The 13,315-nt window shown below is 45.8% G+C and overlaps 1 protein-coding gene across 1 annotated transcript in view; it reads right to left on the bottom strand.

Moving 5' to 3' along the window:
• SUCLG2 (succinate-CoA ligase GDP-forming subunit beta) overlaps window positions 1–13,315 on the bottom strand; it is a 246,723-nt gene that overhangs the window by 101,761 nt on the left and 131,647 nt on the right. The window contains exons 6-7 of the mRNA XM_075998800.1: window positions 11,146–11,235; window positions 5,275–5,371 (exon numbers count right to left, since the gene is read on the bottom strand). Coding sequence (XP_075854915.1) covers window positions 5,275–5,371; window positions 11,146–11,235 — 187 coding nt within the window. The remainder of the gene's footprint in view (window positions 1–5,274; window positions 5,372–11,145; window positions 11,236–13,315) is intronic.

The raw sequence follows: 13,315 nt of genomic DNA, 5'->3' as shown, positions 1-13,315 counted from the left end.
TTAAACCCGAGCTTTCTCATTTAATAAAACAATAAAGTATAGTGAAGTGTACTTTTGGAAGTGATGATCTTTCTTTTAGACATTAAGATTTTCCATGTCACATTAATGAAACCTCATTTCTATGGAAAATTCATCTTGAACAAAGGCCACTCTGTGTACAAAGTGGGTGAAAAAACATACCTATTAATATTTATAAAACAATTTTCACCATCAAAAGCACATTGTTACATGCTCGATAGATTATACAAATGAATTTTCCTTCTGAACAAATATCAAAGAAAGCTGTGGTGCTTATATGCACAGGGTATTTTTGTTGTTTTGTTTAGTGGTGTGAGATTCTGTGAGCTGCTAATTCAACCATCTAGATGGAGAATATGACTGACAGAGGCCTCTGACCCTGGAGCTTTAACAGAAGAATGTGCCACAGAATTAAACAAAAGAGAAATACATTTCAGAGGGGAGACTTACACATAAAAGAAACATAAAGACAGCAGGAAACAAGACTGTCATAATTAGTTTGAAAAATAATCTGTCTTCATGCAATGCATTGCGTTTGATTTGTGATAAATAACCATAATGTGCTATTGAAACGTGCCTTGCCAAGATGGCCTTAATAAAAGGCTGATAGTTTCGAATTAGTCCCACTTTCCATTAAATATTGATATTCCAAGACTTGCACACTTTTTTAGAACTTTTCTACAGTTGCTTCGGAAAGAGAAAATAGATGTGGGGCAGGCACAAGGGGGTTGGGGGAGGTAGAGAACTGAAAATGTTCTTGAAGATAGCGCCTTGTGTATAAAGAGAGAAACAGAGAAACACCCACCAACAACATGGGCACTTGCTAACAAGAAGCAACAGGGTGGTTATTTAGGGAAAAGAATCATTAGGAGAAAAGGAATTTGATGTGCCAGTTAACTTTGGATCACCCAGCCTTAATTCTTAAGGAATCTTGGCCAGTTAGTCACTGCAGCAAATTGGGTCTCATTCCTTTAGCTCAATGAATGGAATTGGGCTCCAGCTAATGAAGATGGCTTCATGGAGGCATTCTTAATCTCTGGACCATGGATATGCTGGCTGAGATCATTCTCTGTTGTCAGGGACCATCCTGTGCAATGTAGTTTGTTTAGCATCATGCCCAGCCTCTACCCGCTAGATGCAAGTAGCACAGCCCACAAGTTGCGACAACCACAAATGTCCCCAGACAATGCCAAGTGTCCCCTGGGGAACAAAATATGCACCCCGACCATTGAGTACCACATGCCTTAAGGACACCAGAGAAAGAAATCTGTGTGCAGAAAAGAGCTGGCTGAAGGTGGGAAGAAATTAAACATTGACATATAATCTCTTTTGCTAGGAGCTAGCAAAATGCATGAACAGGTAGGTCGATAAATAAATAACGATAAAACAATTGTTCCTTACTTGGCCACAGGATAAATGAATGGATTTAGCATTGCAGTTGGACAAGCAAGGAAAATACAGTTAATTTCTCTTTGACTATTTAAATGGCAGTTTACTTTGGTTTCAATATGCTTGGGTCACTCTGGTAGCCGTGTTTTGACTCAGGGCCGGTCTTCTACCAGGGAAACAGCGTATTCCCCACAGCGGGTGATTGCTGCTCAGTTACTGGCCACAGGCATGCACCTGTGACCCAAGCACGGCCAATCAGAATGGTTTAAAGGAACTTTCGAGGTTGCTGGTGGAGAACAGAAAGCAATGAGCATGGGAGCCACCTTCGCTGCTGGCCGTAGGGAGCCTGTGAGCAAGAGGAAGGCCCGGCTTGAGGACCAGAGCACCCCTGTGTCTCCTCCGGCCTTAAGCCAGTCCACGCCTCAGACTTCCCTCATATGGGAGTAGAATGCCAACCCCACCCCGCCAGGGGATTTTAGCAAAAACTAAGCAGGTTTCTGTCACTGGCGACCATGATAAATCCCGGTTAAGAGTCTTTAAGCTACATTATAGTTAGTGGTGTCCACTTGGAGAACTGGAATCAGATGACTAACACTCTTGGGAAAAAAGTAGTTCCTGCAGTTGTTTTGCCACATCGAAAATCTCCCCAAGAGTGACTTAGCAGCCCCATGTCCCCTGGGACAAGGCCCTTTCTGTCCTTTCACCCAGGCATCATTTGTCGTGCAAATATATAACCGGTAACCCGAATTTTAAAGAGAATGTCCCACACTGAGCAATGGAAAGCTGGAGAAATTCCCCTTGCAGAGAGGAAGAGGGGTGAATAGGTAAAAATGTTTGATTGGATGCCAAGCTCCTTAAACTTCTAAATTTAAAGAATAATTACTGAAGCAAAACTTCAGCGTGAAAGTCCTAATGTGAAATGTTCTGCTATTACTGGTCTAAACAGAAATGACTTAAATATTCAGATTATAGATATTAAGATTATCAATACTGCTAAGATATAAATGACTGTTTTTATTGCTCCTACATAAAGGATTGCTTTAGGGGACTGTGGCAACGATGAAGATCAATTTGTACATTTGGCCATTAATCACCATTTCCTAATTGGGTTTAATTTGACTACTGCTCATTAGAGTTATAAACCAACACACTCGTTTAATTGCGATTCTAATTCAATAGCTGAACTTTTATGGTACAATGAACAAATTAATAACTAAAGATAATTTTGCTCTTAAAAATATCACATCGGACTTATGTTTTAATGAACTGTATATAAAGAATGTGCTTAATGATGATTTCTTCAAAAAAAAAAATTCAAGAGTTTTCCATTCTCTTAATAATCAAAAAGCAAACTTCGGACTTTACGAGGCTTTGCAAACATCCTCTAAGAAAAGGTTCCCACAACCCTGCTCTCTGCTGGCAGGCCACAGCCTGTGAATGACCACTCCCCAAGGGAGTGAATAAAGGTAGTATTACAGTCTGTGTAATTACTACGGCATGGGATAAAAAATCAATTTCCTTTTTTAAAAAATATAAAGTAACTAGGCTTCTTCTTTTTTTTTTTTTTTTTTTTTGAGACAGAGTCTCATTTTGTTGCCCAGGCTAGAGTGAGTGCCATGGCGTCAGCCTAGCTCACAGCAACCTCAATCTCCAGGGCTCAGCGATCCTCCTGCCTCAGCCTCCCGAGTAGCTGGGACTACAGGCATGTGCCACCATGCCCGGCTAATTTTTTGTATATATATTTTTAGTTGGTCAATTAATTTATTTCTATTTTTGGTAGAGCCGGGGTCTCGTTCAGGCTGGTTTCGAACTCCTGACCTTGAGCAATCCGCCCGCCTTGGCCTCCCAAAGCGCTAGGATTACAGGCGTGAGCCACCACGCCCGGCCTAGTAACTAGGCTTCTTATACATGCCGGTTTGAAAAAAAGCAATCTACAACCTAGAAGAACTTTCATGTTGAGCTTCTTTTCTTTCATTTCTTGGACTTAATTAGAAGCCACTCGATGCGGCGTGAATTTTGGCTGCCATTCCCAAACTGGAGGCTACTTCTAGGTCACTCTGATGAAAGCAAGTAAATAGTAAAGGAAAAAAGGAAAAGGAAAAAAGTGCAAAAGGCAGGTAGCTGTGAGTCTGGCATACTGGAATCAACATGGATGCCAGACTCAAGAGGGACATGGGTTCAAATCCCAGCTCCTGTAACTAGCTGCCCAGGGGGCAGTCACACTGATTCTTCAATCCTCTATAAAATGGGGATAACAACTTCTAACTCTGCACGGTTGTGGTAAGAGTGAAAAAGAATGCACATAAATGTTTAGCAAAGGGCCTGGAGTATGAGCTCAAGAAAAACTTTTCTTCCCCTTCCCTTCCTGTCTTCATGAAATTCTGTACCGAGCATTTTATAGCTGCAGCAAGTGTTTAAAATATTTAGGAATATTGTGCTTGTAAATGACCTAGCACAGATTTCTATTTGGTGGTCATCCGTGTGAAGCGTGGAATGTGTATTTGCAATGGCTTCCTAAAAACACACTCTCTTCTTACCCTCATCTGAAATCCATATCATTCCTGGTCTACTCCTGTACTATCTGAGAAGAAGAATTTTATTTTATAAATGTTAGGGACTGGCCTATTTTTGTGTCTGACACTGAAAGCTTAAACATGTACCAGCTTACCTTATTTTCACAACCACTCTCTGAGATTACCACTTTATTTGATTTACTACAACAACAAAAGAGCTGAGGGGCTTAGGCAGGCTAAATAACTTGCCCGAGTCTGTAACCAGCACACGGCAGATCCAGAACTTGTAGCTAGGCCTCTCTGGGTTCCAAGGAAAGAATATCGTAGCCTTTCTGAGTCTGACTACAGAATCTCTGAAATATGCTCAAGAGAAAATATTATACCGTCCACCTCGGTCTACAACTTGGTGTGTTCGTACATAATGATTCACCCCATTTCCCAATTCAATGGCAAATTTCCATTTCCCGACAGCCTGCGACATGCTACACGAAATGCAAGACAGAGTGAAACATCCTAAAAAAGACAAGGTTCGTGGAGCTTACATTCTGGTACCACTATCCTATCCACCTGCTATGCCACCCTGTGCCCATCATCTCCCTCCGACCATCACGCTCGCTAGGTTTTGCTATCAAATTAGTAAGAACTTACTGAATAATTGCTGTATGCAAGACAGTGCAACGGTGGTAGGTATTGAGATACAAAGCAGTTGCTTACACTCTACAAGTACCTGATGGATAGGAGAAACCTTTCCCCACCAAAAGGTGCTACCTCCTCCTACCCGAAGCAGCAGCCGCTGACCACGTCAGGTGAAAAGAGTTAAATTGGGGGCATCGGAGGCTTCACGAAGGGGACATAAGGCCAGGGCGGGACGCAGGGTGAAATTGTATACAGACTTGGGAAAGCTGCAAAGTTACAGAGAGTTCCAGGTCCATAACAGCAGGTGCACTCATTGCACTTAAATGCAGTGGCTCCCATTTCCACCCAAATCTTTAGCTTGGTAGCAACATGATGGCCTGAAAGGGCAAGCGTGTGTTGTGTGTGTGTTGTGTGTGTTGTGTGTGCACATGTGTGATGGTGGGGGTGGGAAGAGAGGAGGTGCATGTATGTCTCTAGGTAAAACAAGAAGTAGCTTCCTCTGAGGCCTGGCATCTGGCTACAAACAAACCAAAGTGCTCCAATGTTCAACCTCACCAGGGGAGTATCTGAAACTACAGCAGGAATTAAATTACTGAGAGAAATTAATGCAAAGCTGCTGCTACAGTCTTTTGTGCAGTTCAATTTATAGTTTGCATAAATAATTATAACACATTCATTTGTTTTCTCTCTCTCTTGTTTTTTTTTTTTTTTTTTTTACCTTGTCCTTCTGGAGTTTCACCGAAGGGATTTACTTCCACCTGAGTAGCGTCAACTTTCAAGAAGAGATTATACAGCTTCTTAATTTGATCCGCAGCCTAGATGTGATCAAGCGAAATGGAATTACACCAGAGCAGTAAAAGAAAATTTATTTTGCTGGATTAATGAAATCTTAAAAATAGCAAGTTATGTCTTTATTTTCAGTTAGGTTTTCTGAAAGGGAAAACAGAAAAACACAATTATTTTAATTTCCGCTGCTATTCATTAGAGGGAATTACTCGAGTCTCCTCCAGACGCCAGAAAAGAACATTATCGAGAAAACAAAATATTTTCGGTACAGCCTAAAATGCTGTTAATCTTTTTGTAAATTATCATGTCCCTATTAGCAGAGTTATGCTGCAATATAAGCCGCGATCATTAATACAAACAAGCTCCATTTAAGTAAAAGGTAAACATGATTTTGAGAGTTTATAATGACTAGGTTTCCCTTATTATGCTGGAATAAAACGGTTATTATATTCATCAATCCAACCCATAATCCGTGAGACAATTACCAAGCGTCTAATGGAAACCGTTACACAACAGGAAGATGAAAGTTTTTAACAGCACACTTCAAACTGAAAACGGTCTGTCCCAAAGGCATTAACCAGAACGGGCAAGAATCTGCAGGTTTCCCTCGTGTTTTATTTTGTTTTGTTTTGTTTTGTTTTTTTTTTTTGAGACAGAGTCTCGCTTTGTTGCCCAGGCTAGAGTGAGTGCCGTGGCGTCAGCCTAGCTCACAGCAACCTCCAACTCCTGGCCTCAAGCGATCCTCCTGCCTCAGCCTCCCGAGTAGCTGGGACTACAGGCATGCGCCACCATGCCCGGCTAATTTTTTGTATATATTTTTAGTTGGCCAACTAATTTCTTTCTATTTTTAGTAGAGACGGGGTCTCGCTCTTGCTCAGGCTGGTTTCGAACTCCTGACCTCGAGCGATCCGCCCGCCTCGGCCTCCCAGAGTGCTGGGATTACAGGCGTGAGTTTCCCTCCTGTTATATGCCTCTGACTCCATTTTTCTCACTCTGCTTGAAATTCACTCATTCATTGGATCTTTGCAAGCCAACACTTATCCACTGCCTGTGACATGCCTGGCTGGTGCCTTGTGAGCTGGGACTGCAGAGGGGAACACGGATGGACCACAGCCCCACCCTGGAACGCTCACGCCTACGATGGACAGAGCGCGTAATGGATAGAGCGCGTGGTGGACAGAGCGCCTGATGGACAGAGCACCTGATGGACAGAGCACGTGATGTACAGAGCGCCTGATGGACAGAGCGCCTGATGGACAGAGCACCTGATGGACAGAGCACCTGATGGACAGAGCACGTGATGGACAGAGCGCCTGATGGACAGAGCGCCTGATGGACAGAGCGCCTGATGGACAGAGCACCTGATGGACAGAGCACCTGATGGACAGAGCGCGTGATGGACAGAGCACGGGATGGACAGAGCACGGGATGGACAGAGCACCTGATGGACAGAGCGCCTGATGGACAGAGCACGTGATGGACAGAGCGCCTGATGGACAGAGCGCCTGATGGACAGAGCGCCTGATGGACAGAGCGCCTGATGGACAGAGCACGTGATGGACAGAGCGCCTGATGGACAGAGCGCCTGATGGACAGAGCGCCTGATGGACAGAGCGCCTGATGGACAGAGCACCTGATGGACAGAGCACCTGATGGACAGAGCGCGTGATGGACAGAGCACGGGATGGACAGAGCACCTGATGGACAGAGCGCCTGATGGACAGAGCACGTGATGGACAGAGCGCCTGATGGACAGAGCGCCTGATGGACAGAGTGCCTGATGGACAGAGCGCCTGATGGACAGAGCGCCTGATGGACAGAGCGCCTGATGGACAGAGCACCTGATGGACAGAGCACGTGATGGACAGAGCGCCTGATGGACAGAGCGCCTGATGGACAGAGCGCCTGATGGACAGAGCGCCTGATGGACAGAGCGCCTGATGGACAGAGCGCCTGATGGACAGAGCGCCTGATGGACAGAGCGCGTGATGGACAGATTGCGTGATGGACAGAGCACCTGATGGACAGAGCGCCTGATGGACAGAGCGCCTGATGGACAGAGCGCCTGATGGACAGAGCACCTGATGGACAGAGCGCCTGATGGACAGAGCGCCTGATGGACAGAGCGCCTGATGGACAGAGCGCCTGATGGACAGAGCACCTGATGGACAGAGCACGTGATGGACAGAGCACGTGATGGACAGAGCACCAGATGGACAGAGCACCTGATGGACAGAGCACCTGATGGACAGAGCACCTGATGGACAGAGCGCCTGATGGACAGAGCGCCTGATGGACAGAGCGCCTGATGGACAGAGCGCCTGATGGACAGAGCACGTGATGGACAGAGCACCTGATGGACAGAGCGCCTGATGGACAGAGCACGTGATGGACAGAGCACGTGATGGACAGAGCGCCTGATGGACAGAGCGCCTGATGGACAGAGCGCCTGATGGACAGAGCGCCTGATGGACAGAGCACCTGATGGACAGAGCACGTGATGGACAGAGCACGTGATGGACAGAGCGCCTGATGGACAGAGCGCCTGATGGACAGAGCACGTGATGGACAGAGCACCAGATGGACAGAGCACCTGATGGACAGAGCGCCTGATGGACAGAGCGCCTGATGGACAGAGCGCCTGATGGACAGAGCGCCTGATGGACAGAGCGCCTGATGGACAGAGCACCTGATGGACAGAGCGCCTGATGGACAGAGCACGTGATGGACAGAGTGCGTGATGGACAGAGCACCTGATGGACAGAGCACCAGATGGACAGAGCACCTGATGGACAGAGCACCTGATGGACAGAGCACCTGATGGACAGAGCGCCTGATGGACAGAGCGCCTGATGGACAGAGCGCGTGATGGACAGAGCGCCTGATGGACAGAGCGCCTGATGGACAGAGCACCTGATGGACAGAGCGCCTGATGGACAGAGCGCGTGATGGACAGAGCACCTGATGGACAGAGCACCTGATGGACAGAGCGCCTGATGGACAGAGCACCTGATGGACAGAGCACGTGATGGACAGAGCGCCTGATGGACAGAGCGCCTGATGGACAGAGCGCCTGATGGACAGAGCACCTGATGGACAGAGCGCCTGATGGACAGAGCACCTGATGGACAGAGCACGTGATGGACAGAGCGCCTGATGGACAGAGCGCCTGATGGACAGAGCACCTGATGGACAGAGCGCCTGATGGACAGAGCGCGTGATGGACAGAGCAGGACGGGACGATCAGGGCTGAACACCAGGCCTCGGTCTCCTTCCTGCCTCCACTTCTTGTCCCAGCCATGGGAACAATGAGCAAGGTGACTCCAAAGGCCTAAACCACATCTTGGGTGAAAATGAAGTACCTTTCAAAGTCACACTGAACACCATTTCCTTATGAACGTCTCCCTACATGTACAAAGATATGTACAAAGATATGGATTTTATATAAATATAAATAACACAAATATATATTACAGGCTGGGCGCGGTGGCTCACGCCTATAATCCTAGCACTCTGGGAGGCCGAGGCGGGCGGATTGCTCAAGGTCAGGAGTTCGAAACCAGCCTGAGCAAGAGCGAGACCCCGTCTCTACTAAAAATAGAAAGAAATTAATTGGACAACTAAAAATATATATAGAAAAAATGAGCCGGGCATGGTGGTGCATGCCTGTAGTCTCAGCTGCTCGGGAGGCTGAGGCAGGAGGATCGCTTGAGCCCAGGAGTCTGAGGTTGCTGTGAGCAAGGCTGACGCCACGGCACTCACTCTAGCCTGGGCAACAAAGCGAGACTCTGTCTCCAAAAAAAAGAAAAGAAAATACACTGGCAATACAGCTACTTAATGACCCCTGAGTACTTACATGTTCATCTTCCCTTCATAAGTAACTCGTTTAAAACCCACAGAGTTTCGGGCACTGGGAAAACACAATCAAGCCATTTAAGAGCTATAAATAACTCTTAATTTGCGCTTACCCTGTGTAGCAGTGGGGAGGGGCGGTGTCTTACTATGCATGACACTATTACCACTTTCTCTAGAACTCTCTACGGTGGGTGCTCACCTCCTGAGCCGTCAAAGCACGTGCTCGGCGGATTTTGCCTGCATTAGATTCGTTCCCCTGCCAAGTGAAGCACCTATGGGTGACTCCCTAGCAAACCCTTCAGGGTGAGGGCAGCCAAGAGGCGCCATTTTGCTTGTTCATGCACGTGACCATTGCTTCTTGGGAGACTATGTAACATGTAGATCAAGCACTTCGTAGGCGGAAGCCAACACAGCAGTGAGCAAGATGGACAAAGGCCCCGTCCACCGTGAACCTGGCACAGGGCTCTGCGAATGAAGGAGAGAAATGCAGGTGTGCAGTGACAGGCAGGAGCGAAACAGGGGCACTGAGCCCGCTCTGGAGCTGACTGTAAGTCGGTGTGGCTGGAACTCAGCAGGGTAGGGGAGAGGGGTTCTCAGGGGCCGCCACCCCTACTCAAGAAGCCCCCTAATAAATGTCGCAGGAACGGCAAACGCCGTCAGTAGCTTCAACCTCAGGAGGTGAAACCGACCACTGCAACACGTTTCCAGGAACCTTCCAGTATCTTCCTTGCAATAGATCACCCCCCCCGGCATCTCTTTGCCAGTCTCGGGAATGACGGCCAGTTCTCCTAACCGTCCGCTGAATCGTGGCCCTTTCTGTCTCATCCCGAGGTTTAGTCCCAGGTCTAGATCCTGGCCCCTCTCCCGGCTTGAATCTTTTGCTTTCCAAGGGAGCCTTTACGCCCATTTCCAAATAAGCACCGCCCTTCCCTCATGTAAACACCTGTGTTGTTTTTGTTTTAAAGTCTCATTCAGCTTTACCCTTCTGTGCCCTGCCTACTGTCGCCACCGCACGTCTAGAGACAAGAGTCAATCAAAAGAAAAAATAAAGTCAGAAGGAAAAGACTGTGAAATCTGCTGTTTGAGGGGCGTACTGCTGCCCAACTATATCAGAGGATATACTCTAAGCATCACGAGCCCCGGGCCAAGGAACACACACGTGTGCGTGCAACCTGGGGTTAGCAAGGTGGCCCCTCTGAGTAATGAAGGAAGGGAAAAGGAGCCAGTAAGTTCTCCCAGCGCAGCTGGGGGACAAGGACGCATGCCTAGGCAGACACGGAATCTGGACCGTGAGCTGGACCAAGGGCAGACAGCAGCGCTCTGAGGCTCAAACAGACCCGGCCCCTCCGCAGCTCTGAGGACAATGATTCTGTCTTTGAACCCAAGGGATATCATCACTGAATTGGCACATTTTAAGCTGTTCTCGGTGAAGTATCACCTTCTGCGCCATCAATACTCATCTCAAATGCCCATTGGCCACGAAAGGGCAGCAGTGAGTTAAGCAATGCGTATAATTAATGACAGTGGGACGTGGCCTTCGGGGGCGCTGTCATAAGCATTTTCACACATCACTGCCCTGGGTCCCCACACAGGAGTGGACATCACCCCCATTTTACAGACGCAACACTGAGGTCCAGATGGGCTGAGCTACGCGCATTAGCAGGTGGCAGGAGCAGTAGTGCCACAGAATAAAGAGATTACCGTGCACTGCAATGTGCACCTACATGCAACACTTATGCACGCACATGCCGAAATACATACGAAGACACGTGGTGTAGACATTCTCTTTTAGAACAACAGGGAAATATTTGTCTTCGCCATAAACAAACGGAGGGAAAAAAATTGCAAAACAAAACAAAAAAAAATCCCGTTTCTTGATAATCATTAGAGGCAATTAAGCAAGTTCCCCAAACAACTCAGACCCCTCATCCTCCAATTGTTCATGTACCTGGTTTTTCAAAGGCCCAAGGAAGCCTAGATTCTCTGCCATCCGCTGAGCTTGACTGTCCTTTATCCCTTCAAAAATGTCAATTTGCTCCTAGTGAAAATGAATCAGATAAACACAATTCAGACAGTTGAGTGAGAGGATTTACAACCTCAAAAGAAAATGCTTTGTATTTATTTGCAAATGAGTAATTAAAGTGTGGCACCTTTCCAGAGATCTCTGAGCGGGGGCTACTGCAGATGCCTATAGGGTATGTTTTAATTAGCAGACCATCTATGAAAAACAGCCCTTCCAAAAACTATATAATTCTTCAAGGTGGCACGCTGACAAGACAATCTGATGCCAGGTTTCACTTTTAATTACCATACAGATGGCACTGACGAAAATTTAGTCAGTTAATGTTTATGACATTTTTTGGAAGGCCTCCAAAATAAGGTTTTCCTGCCTAATATTGTTGTTAAGTTTAGAGCTTGTCATACATAGGTTAAATATTATCTTATGATTTAAACATTCTATTGATGATGATGATTATTAATGACACCATAGCACTACAAAAAAAATGCCATTCTCTCAAAGAACACTGTTCATATACATTATTTCGTGCGTTCTTTTAACAAATGGAATGGTTTATTTTAAATAACGTTAATTTTGCAAATGGCTAGGTGTTAGTGGAAAGTCTGTGTGTACAGCCTCAATTTCACTTCCAAGGCGGTTAACTTAAATAGGTAACACTGGTGAAAATATTTTAAAACCAACAGAGCAGATCCTCAAAAAACATCGTTTTGTTCAATGTCATTTTGTTAAAACATTGATAAAACTACAACAACAACAACAACAAAAAAACGGATTCCTGGCTGGGGCTCATGAAGTTTTGCACGATCTCTCTACATCTGTGTAGGTTTTGTCCCACATCCCAAAGTCTTTCCTGTTAGGCAAATTGGTGCGTCACATGGTCCCAGTGTGAGTGAGTGTGGGGGTGTTTGGGGGTGTCCCTGATATGGGGGGACACCCTGCTCAGGGCTGCTTCGCATGTTGTGCCCTGCGCTGCCAAGATACGCTGGAATAACTGGATAAATCGTTATCTTGCTTGTTTTTACGAATCCTCCTGAAATTTATTATGTATGGCTTACGTTCATTTCAACTTGTAATATTAGAACTGTTTGGTCTTTATTTAGAAGTTGGGTGATGTTTTTATGGCCAGAAATATGCCACAGGAACTTGACTGCTGTTTATATCAATTAGCCTATAGTAAAATTGGTTTCATTATACGTCGTTTCCATTCAAATCATTTTCCAAGAAGCTGTCAAAAGACGTTAAGTGAATGCTTACTATACATTTTATCTAGACACGGAGATTTAAGAAATAAAGGCTCCCTTTCAAAGAGAAACAAGATCATTTTCTAAAAGAAATGATGAGTGTTCCTGTTAGAAATTTTTCATGTGGTTTTGATACTAAGAACCCAGTTTAAAAACTGGAATTATAGTTCTCAAGACCTTTTATGTCTTTGGCTGATAGTGGAGGCAGGGTAAGAAGCACTTTATACCTATCACCTCATTTAATCTTCACAATTCCACGAGGTACAGATCGCCCCATTTTCATCTTACTGACTCAGGCTTAAAGACTTTGACAGACCTGCTAACCAATTAAATTCGACCTCAGATCTCTCTGACTTGAAACTAATCTTAATATCAATAAAAGGGGCATCAATGAAAAGATTCCAAGGGCTGAAACAAACTGACCGAATGAATCTGGACCTAAGGAAGATTCTATTTTACAACAGCAGTGTTGAGAGACCTCGAGGCAGTCTGTAGCTCACATCTGGTCTCCTATCGGAGAGAATCTCCCCTGGGGCAGAATTTACCGTTGGCACGTAATGTTAAACGGGCAGAGTTAACCAAGAGAAAATGGAAATGTGAGTGTCTTCTCACACTGGCTAAATCCCTGGGGCACGTTGGATGGAAAGAAACAACGGGAGAAGAAAAGGATGGAGGAGGAAAGAAGGAAGGGAGGGCAAAGGCAAAGAAAAAAAAAAAAGGCCTCAAAGACTGCCTACCTTGATTGCATCCAACTTTCAACAGGATACTCAGTAAGAAAAAGGACTCGATATCTTTACACCTTAAGTCCCTAAAACAGATTTCCTGCTGCCAGTCTTAGACCCCTCGCTTAAACAGCT

The sequence above is a fragment of the Microcebus murinus genome, chromosome 30 (genome assembly GCF_040939455.1).
Source record: "Microcebus murinus isolate Inina chromosome 30, M.murinus_Inina_mat1.0, whole genome shotgun sequence".
Taxonomy (NCBI): Eukaryota; Metazoa; Chordata; class Mammalia; order Primates; family Cheirogaleidae; genus Microcebus; species Microcebus murinus.
This window is presented reverse-complemented; position numbering and strand designations above follow the sequence as displayed.